This window comes from Grampus griseus, assembly GCF_964374135.1.
Source record: "Grampus griseus genome assembly, chromosome: 10".
NCBI classification, from domain to species: domain Eukaryota; kingdom Metazoa; phylum Chordata; class Mammalia; order Artiodactyla; family Delphinidae; genus Grampus; species Grampus griseus.
Genome location: NC_139004.1, coordinates 5,658,285 through 5,674,331, shown reverse-complemented (window position 1 = coordinate 5,674,331; position 16,047 = coordinate 5,658,285). Strand labels below are relative to the sequence as shown.

At 38.3% G+C, this 16,047-nt stretch overlaps 1 protein-coding gene across 2 annotated transcripts in view; it reads left to right on the top strand.

Moving 5' to 3' along the window:
• The window catches only part of BLOC1S5 (biogenesis of lysosomal organelles complex 1 subunit 5), a 76,751-nt gene that overhangs the window by 36,036 nt on the left and 24,668 nt on the right, over positions 1–16,047 (top strand). The window contains exon 5 of one of the 2 annotated variants that reach the window (XM_082664312.1): positions 1,905–3,408. The exons of the other annotated variant lie outside the window; for it this stretch is intronic. Within the exon in view, the coding sequence (XP_082520438.1) occupies positions 1,905–2,099 (195 nt within the window). The 3' untranslated portion in view covers positions 2,100–3,408. Of the gene's footprint in view, positions 1–1,904; positions 3,409–16,047 lie in introns of those variants that run through there. 2 annotated transcript variants of the gene reach the window in all.

The following is a 16,047-nucleotide window of genomic DNA, read 5'->3' as shown; positions in this document are numbered from 1 at the left end:
GCCTCATGGCACAGATCACAGGGTCAGCCAAGCTAATGACAGCGCTTCAATTAAAAAGAGAAGACTAATCTGTTAAACAACTCTGAGCATGCAGGGTTAGTATCCTCTGTACTTATTAGAAATTAATTTTCAGCCAAAGCAAGGCATCATTTTGATGAAATTTATTTGCATTTTTCTTCTCTATGACTTTTCTCTTAAAATAAATAGTTTTGTAAAAGTTCCATGAAAAGAATTTAATGAACTCTTCATGTTTTATTCATCTTTTGAAGAATTACCGTCCATGAGGCCGAAAGGTTAAGAAGAAATGTTTTGAATTTTGTTTAACCTGTTTCCCAAACTTACTGGATCAGCAAACCCCATCCTAACCCTCTCTCCCCACCACTGTACTGCCTGCTCAGATCACATGGGTCTGCGGGACATATTTTAGGGGAATGTTTCACTATAACTGAAACTTCAGATTCACTTCTAACCTCTCGCCTTGGTGCTGAGGAACTTTAGATCAGATTGGCAGAAAAAACTCTTGCAGTAGTTTTTTTTTTTTTTTTTTTGTCTTGCAGAAGACCTTTAGCCATCTATGTAAAACTTCCTTGGAAAGATCTGATTTGCACTTCGTGATAGAAAAGCCATAGGTTTGGGTGTCAGCAAGTCCTAAGTTTGAGTCTACAATGTAGTAGCTCAGTGACCATGGAGAAGTAAACTTAGTGTTCTTAAGCCTTAATTCTTCATCTGTAAAATGAGAATCCTGTAACCTCAGAAGTAGATAAGATATACAAAACAACTAGCAGAAATACACCTTTCATAGATACTTAGAGCACCATGGCTTCTCCACCTTGCTTCTTCTCATCATGGCCCAGATGAGAGAGAAGATAATGGGCGGCATTATGGGTGGCGGGAAAACACGGCTTCCATCTTTTTCCTGATAGCTCTCTCAGCATCTGAGTTACCAGTATTCTGAGTAACCAGGTGTCCTCCTGCTTTCATTAGAGCTCTGGGATTAGTAAGCCTTTTGGTGCTTTGTAGGTTTTGATGGTTTGCACCTGTCACAGTGCTTGTTTTTTAAACAGGACTTAGTCTGTGGCAAAACTTCTAGACACATACGTAGAATACTGAGGCAGAGATAGAAAGTTTTTTTTATACTGTCTTTTTGTTATTTAGCTCTTTGTGAGTTGACCAAAAGTTTCGTTCAGGTTTTTCTGTAAGATGTTACGGGAAAATCCGAACGAACTTTTTGGCCAACCCAATACCTATTCAAAGATAATAAATTATATTAAATTTATGCCTTTTAATTTATATATTGTTTCATCTTTATTGTTGTGTTACTCAAAAGAAAAAATTTGTCCTCATATAGAAATACTAAGGGACATCTCAAGATGAATTTAGATATTTGACACAGATGCTTTTGCCGTTTATTTGCTTTAAGTTTTGGAACTGAACCAAGAGAGAGTTCTTGAGTTGTCTTCCAGTGATTAATAATCTGTGATTCTTTTAATGTGGCCAAAAATATTTTGTGTGAGACATGCATTTTGATTTCTTAAAATAACAATTCTTTTGGCATGTATTCTTTAAACTTAATTTTTAAATTATATGCGATTAAATGGAATTTGTGGAGAAATAGAGGTATGAAAATTTACCTGGATTACGTTTGATTCTGTCATTTAAAATACTAGACATTTTTGAAATTTCAGAAATGTGCATGCCCATGTTCGGGCATAGTAAGAGAAGCCTTAGATGTTTCTAATATGTCATGTTCTTGTTGGACATTAAAACTATAAAGCAGTTTTGTCACTGTGACTTATAAGCCGATTGTTACACTGTAGTGAGCAAATATCAAAATATTTGTCTCTCTGCATAGAAAACTAATTGTCTGCAAAACGTCCCATGACTTTCAAATTTTCTTTTCTCAGATGCGTAATGACCATTTAATAGCTAGTGAGAAACAGCATATAATGCAGTGGGAGGATTTCATGAAAGAACAACACAGCAAACAGGCTGAAGTGGACGAAGAGCACAGAACAGCCATGGAGAGGCTGAAAGAACAATACGCCGAGATGGAGAGGGGCCTGGCAAAATACCCAGCCTTTGGAGAACTTGAGCCATAACAGTGACAGACTGATGAGAAAATACTGCCTCCCCTCAGAAACCGCTCAGCCTCTGCCTCAAGTTGAGCAGTGTATTCAGTGTCACTCTTTTGCAGAAAAAAGAAACTGCTACCGGAGTCTTAGCTGTTTCCTAGAAGAAGAATGCCACATCTTCCCAGTTTCAATTTCCTGTATCTGCCTGTATCTCTAAATGGGGAGAAGTAGGAGGAAAATGGTATAAACACGCTCTTTGTTAATGAAGATTGGTCTTAGTTTCCATTGATTATCTCGGGGAACTGTAAATACAGACTTCTTAGAAAAGTAATTTAATTCATTCTTATGCAGGGTTAATGTTACTTTATTATTGTGGCTCATAAGGCCGATATGGTGGCTGCCTGTCAGAGCCTCCCTGGCTCTTGGAAGAGTGTGTACAGTGTTATTCCATGAGTAATGTACTGAGAAACAACTGTCCTGGGAGCAGAGACCACATTGGAGAGAGTCAAAACTTTGTCTCTGCTCTTCAAAGAGAGCCACGTTGGTCTCTGGATTGGCCTGTTGGGAGAAGTTGCAGATTTTGCATGGCAGCGTAGTGCCGTGTTTCACTGGATGGCAAGACATGCTTGTGAAGTTTGTGGCCTTCCCGCACTTCATATTTTCAGCTTTTAAAATGTGCTCACAAGGAAAAGCTTACCAAAAATAGAGTTGACTTTTAACCTTTCCAAGAACCATAATCTTGCCCATAGATTTACCTCATTTTTACGTGTGTTTTGCTGTGGGTAAGCTTTGTAAGATAAATAATGTCTGTACATGTTTCAGCTGTTTAATGAGTAATCAGCAAAATCTGCCAAGGCGTCCCTCTGGAACCATATAAAGATTCTGGCTCTGAGTACACCAGAAGTATTTGCCCACATGGCAAATGATCCATGTTAAATGTAAATCCTTTTTAGTGTTTAATGTCTGTTCTCATCAGCAGGTGTATTAAGATGAAACATGTACCAGTTCTGTCATCACTGTGATCTTTAAAACTCTGCATTTACCAATCTAATGAGGAACTAAGTTGATTTTTTATTTGCCATAAACCGAGCAGAATTAAATGCAATAATTTCAAGAGATTTATGGCAAATGAATTTGAGGTATGGATAAATCTTTCAGGTCTTTTTTTTTTTTCATTGCTCTTCAGTAAAGAAAGGCACAAGAAAGAAAATACTCAACTCTTGTGTTATCTCAGTGTTGCTACTGCAGAAAAGTGACAATGCTTGCTTGTGTAAATTTATGGCTTGCTGTCAAAGCTTCATTCTTGGCTGCATGTTGAAAATGTGATTAAAGTTAATAGAGGAGATGAAATAAGTATTTGAGATTTCTTTCAGTAACACTGAACTTCTGCCAACTCCCTCTGTCCGCTACTGTAGGCTTGACAGGTTCATCCATCATCCTCCGGTACCTGGACGAAAAAGAGCACTTGCTGACATTCAGGCATGTTGGAATTTTCTTAATTCTCTTTCAGTGGATGGAAAAAGAAAACATACTTCCCAAAATATCCCACACATGAAAAGGGAGGGGAACCTTAAATGAAAATTCCTTTTGTACCATAGGCAGTTTGGGGAGAGCCATTAATTGCCAATGCACCATTGAACAGATGCTGGAACCAGGAGATCAGGACTTTGTGTGATTAGGAATGGTTCCTCAACTTGTGCAGAGATTTCTGACAGTGTTTGTTCATCTCATATGAATAATAAATACTTTACCATATGAGTTTGTATATACTATAGGAGGATCTAAGAGACTTCTTAAACCAAAATGATTTAATGGACTTTTCGAGCTTTAAACATTGATACTAAATTCTTTCTTTGTGACTTTCTTAGCTGTTCAGTATAGCTTCTAAAAGAGAGGGTTGCTTTTCTTTCCCTTTACTATTTTTAGTAGTGAACACTTTCACTTATATTTCCCAGTTTTTAAATCACTTTTGATATGTGTTTTATTTATATATAGAAAGTAGCTTTAGTCGTTACATAACATACAGCGTTTCTGCTGCTGTGCTGTCAAGCAGAGAGAGTATGGATTCTGTGTGCCTCACTGGATTAGTTTCTAATGATCAAACGAAATCATGTTTGTCAACTTAAAGTGCTATAGAAATATTTGTTTTTAAATTCTAAGTATTTTTTATTTTTCATCATGATTTCTTTTTTGACTTATATATGTGGATTTTTTTTTCCATTTCCTAACATGTAGTTTTTTGCCTTTTTTTTTTATTTGCGGTACGCGGGCGTCTCACCGCTGCGGCCTCTCCCGTCGCGGAGCGCAGGCTCCGGACGCGCAGGCCCAGCGGCCACGGCCCACGGGCCCAGCCGCTCTGCGGCACGCGGGACCCTCCCGGACCGGGGCACGAACCCGTGTCCCCTGCATTGGCAGGCAGACTCCCAATCACTGCGCCACCAGGGAAGCCCTAACATGTAGATTTTTAAGTTCTGCTCTTATTATTGATTTCTGCTTTTATTGGATTGTGGTCCAAGTATAGATTCATATAAGACTTGAGATGTTAAAATTTGTTGAGATTTGCCATCTTACCTAAAATATGCTAAGTTTTTGTAAATGTTGTGTTAGTGCTTAAAAGTATGCATATTTTCCAACTGTTGGGTATTCATTAGACCAAACTTGTTAATTGTGTTGGTTAAATTGTCTGTTTTACTGTTCTTTTTTTCTTCTACTTGATCTTCCAGATTCTGATATGTGTTAAAATTTCCTACTCTAGTGGATTTTCTGATTTCTCCCTGTAATTCTTTCAGTTTTTATTTCATATATTTTGAAGCTTTGTTATTAGGTACATACAAGTTTAGAATTATCTTCCAAGTTTAGAATTGAATCTTATATTTGTAGTCACAGCCTCTATTTCTAGTAATGTTTTTGTATCAGTTTATATTGCTTTAAAATCTGTTTCTAAAAGAGAGATTTATACAGGCCACACCAGCTGGTTAATAATTTGTAGGGTATAAATTTCTTTATTCTTCTGTTGGACCTTTATATCATGTTTTCATGTGCCCCTTAAAAACTGTAACTAGATTTTTTTTCTTTCTATCTAATTATCTTTTAACTGGAGACTTTAATCCATTTTACATTTGTTGAAATTACTAATATATTAGGATTTATTTATACAGTAAGTCCACTACATATGAACCTTCAAGTTGCGAATTTTCAAAGATGCGAACGTGCATTCATTCTCCTGTCCAATCACGTAAGCTAGTTCACGTGTCTTTCATACATTGAACACCTTGCTGTGCAACACGAGGAGCTTACTAATAAAGACCTGACAGAATTGGAGGCCCAGAGAAAGGACGAAGAGAGACAAGAGGAAGAAGAAGAACAGAAGAGATTCACAACACAGGAAATAGCAAGGGGATTGTCTTTATTTAGAGGAGGCACTGTTAGTTTTTGAGCACAGGACCCGAATGTAGAACGGTACACGAGGGTTGCAGCAGCCATTCAGAATGCGATCCAGTGCTACCGTGTCATCTGTGACAGCAAAAAAAAAAAGAGCTCCTACCCGGACATCACTGGATCGTTTTTACAGGAGGGTAGGTAGAATTGAATCCAGCAAGGAACCAGAACCTGTGCCATCAGTGTCAGGCATGAGTGAAATTGCAGCTTGCCCTCCATCTCCTATTGCTGACGATCCTTCAGCTCTACCATCTCCCACCTCCTCTCCCTCCTCCAGTCAGTAACTCTTCTTGCCTGTTCACTCGATGCCAGCCCCGTTATCCCAGCTGTTGTACTGTACTACTGTACTTTTCAAGGTACTGTACTGTGAGATTAAAAATGTTTTCTTTATTTTTTGTGTTTGTTTTTTATGTATTATTTGTGTGAAAAGTATTGTAAACCTATTACAGTACAGTACTGTGTAGCTGATTGTGTTAATTGGGTACCTAGGCTAACTTTGTCAGACTTACAAACAAATTGGACTTAAAAATGCGCTCTCAGAATGGAACTTGTTCACATGTAGGGGATTTGCTGTACCATCTTACTGTGCTTTTTGTCCCACCATTTTGTTTCCTCACTGCCTTTGGGTTTTTTTTCTTTTCTTTTTCCACACTGAGTTTTGGTTTTGTTTTGTTTCGTTTTACAATTTTCCTCTACTAGTTTGAAAGGTAAAACTCAATTTTTATCTTTTTAGTGCTTACCATGAAATTTAGTTTGCATAGTTAACAGAATCTAAAGTTTATGTCTTTACTCTTATTTGAATATTAGACTTCTGAACAAAGTGATTGCTTCCCCTTAACTAATAAGTGTCTAGAATTTTAGTTTTATCTCAGTTTAACTCCAAAAACAGTTATTTTTTACAGTCAGTATTTGCTTATTATCCTTGAAAGTTATCTGGGTATACAATTCTAGATAGACAGTTATTTTCTCTCAGTATTTAAAGATATTGTTCCACTGTCATCTTGCTTCCAGTGTTGCTACTGAAATGACACTTGTCAGTCTGATCAGTATTCCTTTGTAGATAATCTGTCTTCTCCTTCAGGTTATGTTTAAGTTCTTTATCTTTCGCATTCTGCAATCAAATGTCATTATACTACAGCGTGTCTACTGTGGATTTCTTTTCATTGATCTATTCAGATTCACTGAGCTTCTTGAATCTGAGAATTAGTGCCTTTCATGAATTATGAGAAATTCTCAACTTTTACCTCTTTGAATATTGTACCTTTACATTCTTTGGATTCTCTCCTTTAGGAGATCAAGTTAGACTTAAGTGTTCCCATCTCACTCTGTTCTCCATATTGCTTTATCTCCATTTCGTATTTTCTATCTCATTGTCTCTATGTGTTGAATTCTGGATGATTTGTTTAAATGTGTCTTCTCACTGTCTTTAACCTATCAAGTTTTTAATTATGGGTATATTTTTTTCATTTCCGAAAGTGTTGTTTGGTTCTTCTTCAAACTTCCTTCATCATTTGGGGTAGTTCCATTATTCCCTCTTTTTCTTTTCTTTGAACATATTAAATGTACTTATTTTGCATTCTGCATATGATGATTTCTGTATTTTTCTCCTTTTTTGTGAATCTGAATCTATAGTTTGTTGTTTGTTGTTTTGTCTGAAACAAGTTTATGGTGACTTGTTTTCTGATGTGATCAGTGAATTTTCATTGTGAGTTTACATTCCTCTGAACTTTCTTTTCGGGAATTTTTGGTATGTTTTGTGTGTTTTGGTTTTTGGGTTTTTTTCCTAGCACCTCCATTTTGTTTCTTATGGCCCTCTAACCCTGGACCACTTCAAAGTCAGTTTTCACCTTGAGTTTTCCTCCACTCCCACCCTGTCACTCAGTGTGTGTGTGCTCACAGACACTTACAGGCAGTGTGAATTTCTTCCTCAAATGTATGCCAGTGTCAGGCTGTGATAAGACATTCCTAGAGATTTTTTTCATCCTTCACAGCTCTACTTGGAATAAAGAAGAGAAACTTTAGGTGTTTTCCTAGTTCACTCACTGAGAGTGGTGCCCTTTGGGGATTCACCAATTGTACTGCAGTCCAGCTCAGTCCCTGTTGTGAGCTGAATTGTGTCCCCCAAAATTCATACGTTAAAGTCCTAACCAATGTGACTGTATTTGGAGACAAGGCCTATGAGGAGGTAATTAAGGTTGAGTGGGGTCAGAAGGGTGGGGCCCTGATCTGATAGCACGGGTGTCCTTATAAGAAGAGGAAGAGACAGTAGAGCACCCTTTCTCCACGTGCACACAGAGAAAAGATCATATGGTCGCAGCAGAAAAGGTGGCCATCGGCAAACCAGGAAGAGAGGCCTCAACAGGATGGAATTTTCCAGCACCTTGATCTTGGACTTCTTACCTCCTGAACTGTGAGAAGATAAATTTCTTTTGTGTAAGCTACCCCATCTGTGGTGTTTTGTTACAGTGGCCCAAGCAGACTAACACAGTCCCAGACGGTGATTCCTGCCCCCATGCAGGCACAGGTCCTTAAAACTGGGGTTCTTCTAGGCCACAGGGATGGGGACCTAGGACAGTTATCAGTTCCAGAGTCAAATTATCCTGTAGAATTTCACTTTTTCCCAATCTGCCTTCAGTTGTTTTCATTAATTTGCGATGAACTTAGCCATGAATAAAAAATACAGTTAACTAACACAACATTGTAAAGCAATTATACTCCAATAAGAAAAAAATAATAAAGTAAAAATAAATACAGTTAAACTTTTTTTCTAGCATTTTTGGTGTTCAGTAGCTATTGGAGATTTCTCTGTTCAGAAAGGTATGTTAGGTATATGTTGATTTTATTATATTCAAATTTCCCTCCCAAAAGACCTTGTCCATATTCTAGTATAAAGGATGATACCTTTTCTTTCAATCATTGTGCCTAATGTTCAATATTTTCTATTTTGTGTTTTCTTATTATCTGTGAACTAATTTGATTGTTTCCATTATTTCTATTGGATTCTTTTTACTATTCATGAGCTAATAAAAGCAAATAAGAGTATAGCAGTCTCATTTTGAACCTGTATAACTCTTATCTGTATATTTCATTTTGGATTTCTTTTTTTTTTTTTTCTTTTTAGGGCATTGTTGTATATAGTTTGTGAAAACATCCCGGGTCCCTATTATGAGTATATAGATAGAAGTAGATTTGTGGTATTAAACCCAAGGTTTCATGAAAATCTGGAGGAATCACAAATGCCTCCAATATGCATTGTGAATTCTCTTTTTTGTTTCTGTCACACATAGGCTTTCAATCTGAACACTTCCAGTCTCCGTAGAGGTATTATTTATAAGTGAAACTTTTGACTATAAGAGAAGTCAGTGTCATATGCAAATAGAGTTTTACTTCTATGATATTGTTTATCATAGACTCCATCGAAGAAACTTACAACTAATAAATTCAGTAAACTTGCAGGTTTCAAAATCAATATACAAGGACCTGCTGTGTTTCTATTCACTAACAATGAACGATTGAAAAGAGAAATTAAGAAAACAATGTCGTTTACAATTGCATCAAAAAGAGTAAAATACCTAGAAATAGAGGTGAAAGATTTGTACACCAAAAACTACAATATATTGATGAAAGATATTAAAGAAATAAATGGAAGATATTTCATGCTCATGGATTGGAAGGATTAATATTGTTAACATGTTCATACTACCCAAAGCAATCTACAGATTTAGTGAAATCCCTATCAAAATTTCAATGGCATTTTTCACAGAAATAAACAATACTGAAGTTTGGAACCACAAAAGAGCCCAAATAGCCAAAGCAATCTTGAGAAAGAAGAACAAAGCTGGAGGTGCTTCCTGATTTCAAACTATATTACTAAGCTACAGTAATCAAAACAGTATGGTATTGGCATAAAAACACATAGACCAATGGAACAGAGCCCAGAAATAAACTCATGTATATGGTCAGTTAATTTATGACAGAGGAGCCAAGAATATACAGTGGGGAAAGGACAGTTTCTATAATAAATGGTGCTGGGAAAAGTGGACAGCCACATGGAAAGGTTGAAACGACACCTCCATCTTACACCATAAAACTAGTAGAAGAAAACGGGGTGAGCTCCTTGACATTCGTCTTAGCAGTGATTTTTTGGTTATGAAACCAAAAGCAAAGGCAACAAAAGCAAAAATAAACAAGTGGGACTATAGCAAATAAAAAGCTTCTGCACAGCAAAGGAAACATCAACAAAATGGAAAGGTAACCTACAGAGTGGAAGAAAATATTTGCAAATTATATATGTAATAAGGGGTTAATATCCAAAAAATATAAAGAACTTGTATAACTGAATAGACACTTTTCCAAGGGAGATAAACAAATGGCCGACAGGTACATGAAACATGCTCAACATCACTAATCATCAGGGAAATGCAAATCAAAACCATGATGAGATATCACCTCACCCCTGTTGGGATGACTGTCATCAAAAAGAAAAGAGATAGCAAGTACTGGTGAGGATGTAGAGAAAAAGGAACCCTCATACACTGTTGGTGGGATTGTATTGGTGTAGCCTCTATGGAAAACATCGTGGAGGTTCCTCAAAAAAATTAAAACTATAACTGGTATATGATCGAGCAGTTTCACTTCTGAGTATATATCCAAAAGAAACAATCACTATCTGGAAGAGATCATCTGTACCCCCATGTTCATTGCAGCATTATTTACAATAGCCAAGACATGGTAACAACCTAAGTGTCCATCAGTGGATGAATGGATAAAGAAGATGTGATATGTGTATATATACACATACAACGGAATATTACTCAGCCACGAGAAGGAAGGAAACCCTGCCATTTGCAACAACATGGATGGACCTTGAAGGCATTATGCTAAGTGAAATCTGTCAGAGAAAGAGAAATACTAAATGATGTCACTTCTATTTAGAACCTAAAACAAACAAAAACCTCATAGAAACAACAGATTGGTGATTGCCAGCGGCAGGGGTGGGTGTGGGTAAAATGGGTTGGGGGGCGTCAAAGGATACAAGATTTCAGTTATAAGTTCTGGGGATGTAATGTGCAGCATGGTGACTGTAGTTAACAATATTGTATATTTGAAAAGTACTAAGAGCGGATCTTAAAGTTCTCATCACAAGAAAAGAATTCTAGATCAAATTCTTGACTTTTATGAAATCGTCCATATTTTTTAAATTACAATTCTTCAGAGAAGCAATTTTGTAAATATTTTTAAGGCTTCTATAGTGAGTCCCTTAAAACAGAATTTGTAGAGAATCTGAATAGAAAGCCATAAGTTAATTTTTTTTTTTTTTTAATTTCATGTACTCTGAAATGCTTAAGCAGCTTTGGAGATGTATCTTTTTTAGAAAAATAGTTCATAAAATTACAGTGAGGTTGTGATCACACACACAAACCTTATGGGGTCCATTGTATATTGAATAAATTTATTTTAAAATTAATTATACGTCAAATAATTTATTAAGATGGAAACTATTTAATTTTACTAAGAAAAATGTTGACGCTAAAGAATTTGTTTTTTACTCGGGATCTAAAATTTGTAGCTAAAAACCAGCAGGTGTCACTGTGATAACAGATTTTTTTTTTCCCCACTAAGCAGTTTTGTGTAGATGGGTGCATACCATCTGTGAACAAAAATGTGTAAGAAATAATGAAAGTGAGTTATATCCTGAGCAAAAATGTCAAAATTTAAGAAAGCATATATATAGTATCCCTGGAGGGTTAGGAGTACTTTTGAGAATTGTTATTTTTTTCCTAACTTTCTTCATGTTTCATACATACAGATTTATAAATTATATTATTGATGTGAAGGTACTATTAGCAGTAAAAGTACAGCAAAAACCCCTGGTGAGGCTTTGGACTTTATCCTGAAGTGTAGAATAGTACACAATTCATTAGGTTACATCTTGTGTAGCCAAAATCAAGTCAAGAAACAGTGCATTCCCCATAATGTTTTTAAATGGATTTGGAAAAAAACCTTGTCCTTTCCTCCAAATTATAGTTTTATAACTTCCAAATTAATTTTTAGAGACAAAAATACGGTAATTGGTGGAAAATAATAGTAGGAATTAAAGAGCTGGTTGTCAGGGTATCTTTTTCCCACCAACTATGGACGCCAAAGTAGAATTCAATACACATTTATTCATCGAAGCATTGTGCTGTGTCTGGACTGTATTCCAAGAGAACTAGAGTCAATAATAGCACTCCATCTTAATGGAATTTATGATCAGTTTTGCACATGTAATAACGAAATAGAAGAACCAGGACAATAGTATTACACAGTATCATATCAAAGACGATGCTCTACCAGGAAAACAGTTTATGATTAAGCGAATTCCTAGTAGGAACTATCTTTGTAAGTTATAATCAAAGAATCATTAGTAATAAAGATAAAACTTGAATTCAGTAGGATTTGGAGAGTGAGAAGAATGGCAGAATATCCGGTTCAGTTTAGTGCATTAAGCATTTATGAAGCACCTGTGGTCCAGCCACTTTGTATTCCTAGATAAATTGTAGGGATTTTTAAAAAATGCATAAAGCTCAATTTCTGCCCTTGTTTATCAAAAATGCAAATGAAATTACTGGTAAGTTCATACAATAATTACTAGGCTTCTTTGGTGTTGAAAATATCAGAGAAGACTGGAAATTGGAAAGTGCACTTGTTTGAGAGTCAAAAGACCTAAGTTTCAGTTATGCTTCCATCGCTAAATTTACAGACTTAACATCACTTAGACAATTTTCACATCACTTCCAACTTTATTAATTTGTGCATAGCCTGTAGGTTAATGAGACTGTGTGGCACAATGACAGTATGACAGGAAGGTTGCGCTATAGACTCAGATGTGTGACTGATAGAGGAAATTGCTACCCTGCGCGTGGGTTTTTGAGAATGTGACTGAAAATAGCAATTCCTAGTCTAGACAGGGCAGGGATAGCGATGAAGATCTCAGTTTGGAATTTAAGATTGTGAGAATTTTTAACATCCATATATAGGTATGTCTATGCACTGTTTATATTTCTTATGACAACAAAATTTAGATAATCAGCCCTGTTGCTTTTTTATATATAATCATAATTGTTAGCCCAAGTGACTGAATTTTTTTGCTTTTGAGAACAGCATCACTATTAGGAAGATCAGAAAGATGTTAAGATATCTTTATCTTCTAGATAAATATTTTGCTTTTATACATTAGTGAGAAAATACTATGGGCTTTTATTAGGCAGCTAGGCCTATTTAAGGATTTCCCATTTCCTTTCCCAGTAGATTAAGTTATTCAAGGACAAAGAATGTGTTTTGTGCTGTTCTCTATCCCATGCTTAGAACATGTGCTGTGTGTTAAAAAAAAAAAAAAAGTTCTCTCCATAGTATAAGGCTACTAATGAGTTTGATTAAGTGAGGTTTGAATTACCCTTGCTATTTTTGTTACATTTGTGTTTCACAGTGGATGAATATGAAGGTAAAGACTAGATGAACATGTTCTGTTATTTTTAGTCTACACCATCAGGTTTCTGGTCTGTCACCTAGCTTATAATATTTGCTATTTCTCTCAGGAAAGCTTTTAAGATAAACTATATACTGTGAAAGTAGAAAGTTGACATCTTTTGGAAAACACAGTGACTCCCAATTACCAAATAGATATCTGTTTGGGAATGAATCTTCGGATAGAAACAATGATGTACATAGTGATCAGGCTTTTCTAGCCACAAAGACTGTTGTGTCTCAAAGTATTATAGTACCAGCAGCAGGACCAGTGATGTAAGCTAGTAATCAGCCACTATATTGAAGGCCTTTTTTTTTTTTTTTTTTGAGAGATGTATTTAGAGTTTCAACTTGTGGAAGCTGGACTGCAGCTCTGGAAGCAGTATTGCCGGGTAGGAACGGGGGTGGAAGAATCCATTCCTGAAGGGAGGCTTCTTTGGTAGAGGCCGAATCCTCCCTCATCCCCAGTTCCGGCCTCTCTCCAGTCTGCTTTCCTTGCTGTTGTTACACTTACTGCCTTGAAACAGAAAGTTCTCCATCCCACTTCCCAGTGAAGTATCACCGTTTCTTATCTGGTGCTAAAGAGATGTTCAAGTTTTTTAAATGACTTGTTGAGATTAAGTAGTAGATGAGAGAAGCATCCCTCTTCACCACCAACACACACACACGTTTTTAACGTACTTAGGTGACAGTGATAGTTCTTTAAACGCACCACCGGGTAAAAGGAACCTCCATTTGCAGATTCAGTGAGCTCCCATAACGTTTCATCCCTGGCCCTCTTAAGGTGGGACGTCCTGTGAGCCGACCAGTTGGCTGTGAGTTTGCTACCCATAGGCTTCCACTGGGGCTGGAGAAGTGACAGGGTGCTGGGGGGAGCAGCCCCCAGGGTTTATTTTCATTTCTTTTCTTCTTTCTTGCCTGAACTGATCCCGCCATCCCAGACATGGGTTACCATGAAGTGAGTCAGCGCTCTTGGAGGTGCCGGGTCCCACTGGTGGTCTACACGCCGGAGAGGATGACAAAACGCCTTCCTCTCGTCCGTATCGGATACACGTGTTTGTGTGTATCTCTTGTATCGATTCTGCGTTTATTCTCTTATCATCTCATGGAGGTATTTCATTAGGGACACAGAGTAAGACAACACTTGAATCCTGGAATGTGTGGACATTCCTAATGTTAATCACCCAAAAAAGTGGTGATTCTTAGGGCCAGGCAGGTGTGGAAACCTCTCTCTCCCCTCCTGTCCCCTCCCCCCACGGTTCATCTGGAATTTCGGAAGTCTAGGCACACTTGATAGCAGCCTTAGTGGGTAGGGGTTACAGATGACCTCTGCCTCGTGTGGAGGTGGTCAGGGAGTCTTTGTAGGAGGGCCTGGGCCAAAGATGAGTGAGTTATGCTTTATAAACCAGATTATCTGGTTATATTTTGTGACTCTTCACATTTTGTGACCCCCAGTCTTTAGTGAAACCCTTTTTTCCTAATGTTCCAACATGATCTCCGCTGTGTGGAGGGAATTAAGGAAGGAGCTGACCCCCAGTCTCAAACATGCTTGGTGGTGACAGCAGGGAGAGGGCAGAGAGCCCCAAGGGGGAGGCGGGTGACGCACCTGTGAGGTCTGGTTTCCATTGCCCACCTAGATTCGATTTTAGTAAAGAAAAGGACAAGTTCCTTTTTAAGTGTTCGGAAAAGGAAAACTCAAGGCTACAGCAAGTGAAAAGTAAGAGGCAATATGCGTAGTTGCTGTGGCCAGCGGACTGGCTGAGCCAAGTCTAGGTCCCCATCGTATCTTAAACACAAAACAAAACAAAACTTTGATTAATTGTGTACAGAAGAAAAATGCATGTTTCCAACATTAGTTATAATCAATTAAACTAGTTTTATTTCCATTTTTTAGAAGACGAAAAATAAAAACTTAAAAGATTATGCAAAATCCTTCATTTAACATATTACAAGCGTGTTAGAACTGCCTCCTAAACCCAGGATGCCCCCCATCCGCCAGGCTCCACATTTACCCTTTAACTGCTGCTCCGCCCCTCTGCTCACATTTATAGCAGAATGCCTGGAAAGAACTTACCTTACCTTGTATGCTCCCCTGAGCCCATCCCAGCCCCTCCTTCAGTACCGCTCCTCCACTGAAGCCCCTCTTACCGAGGTCACCAGAAGCCTCCGTCAGGCCAAATCCAGTGCTCGGTCCTCGGTTCATGTTACTCTATCAGCAGCTGACACAGTTGATCCCTCCCTCCTTCTAGAGACGCTGTCTTCACCTGGGTCCCTGACGGCCACACAGTCCTGCTTTGCCTTCTCCCCTCTGTGGGCCTCTCTTCCAGGCTCTGATTGTTGCTGTGCCTCACAGATTTCCAGCCTGTTCTCTTCCCTGCAGCCCCGTCCCATGCTTTTCTCGACACCCAGTTTATATCTCCAGCCCTGACTTTCGCCCTCATATATTCAGCTGCCCGATTAGCACCTCCACTTAGGTCTCTAGAATGTATGTCAGACTTCGGTGTCTGAAGAGATCTTGCTGCCTCTTCCTCTCAGACCTGCTCCCCCAGGCTTCCCAGCTCTGTGTACAGCACCACTGTTTATCCAGTTGCTTGGGTCAAAATCCAGGCATCAGTACTCACCCCACGCCCCACATCCAATCCATCAGTTAGCAACTTGGCTCTGCCTTCGTTATCCCGGGTCTAACCACCAATTCTTACCACCTCTACGCCTGCAATTCTGGTCTCAGCCACCGCGGTGTTCTCCGTGCACCGCTGGTTCTTACCGTCTCCTTGCTCATCCTCTTGCTTCCCCCAGCCCTACCCAATCCATTTTCCACGCAGCAGCCATGGATCCTTTAGAAAGCACGGAGCAGATCTTGTCACTCACCGACTTAAACCCTCTAATGACACCCTCTCCCGCTCAATAAAATCCAAGCCCCTTTGCATGGCCTGCGAGGTCCTGTTGCTGTCACGTTTCATCTCCCTCCCCGTACACCTCGCTTAGTTCCATCTGGCCACGCTGGCTTTCTTGCTGATCTTCAAACACACCT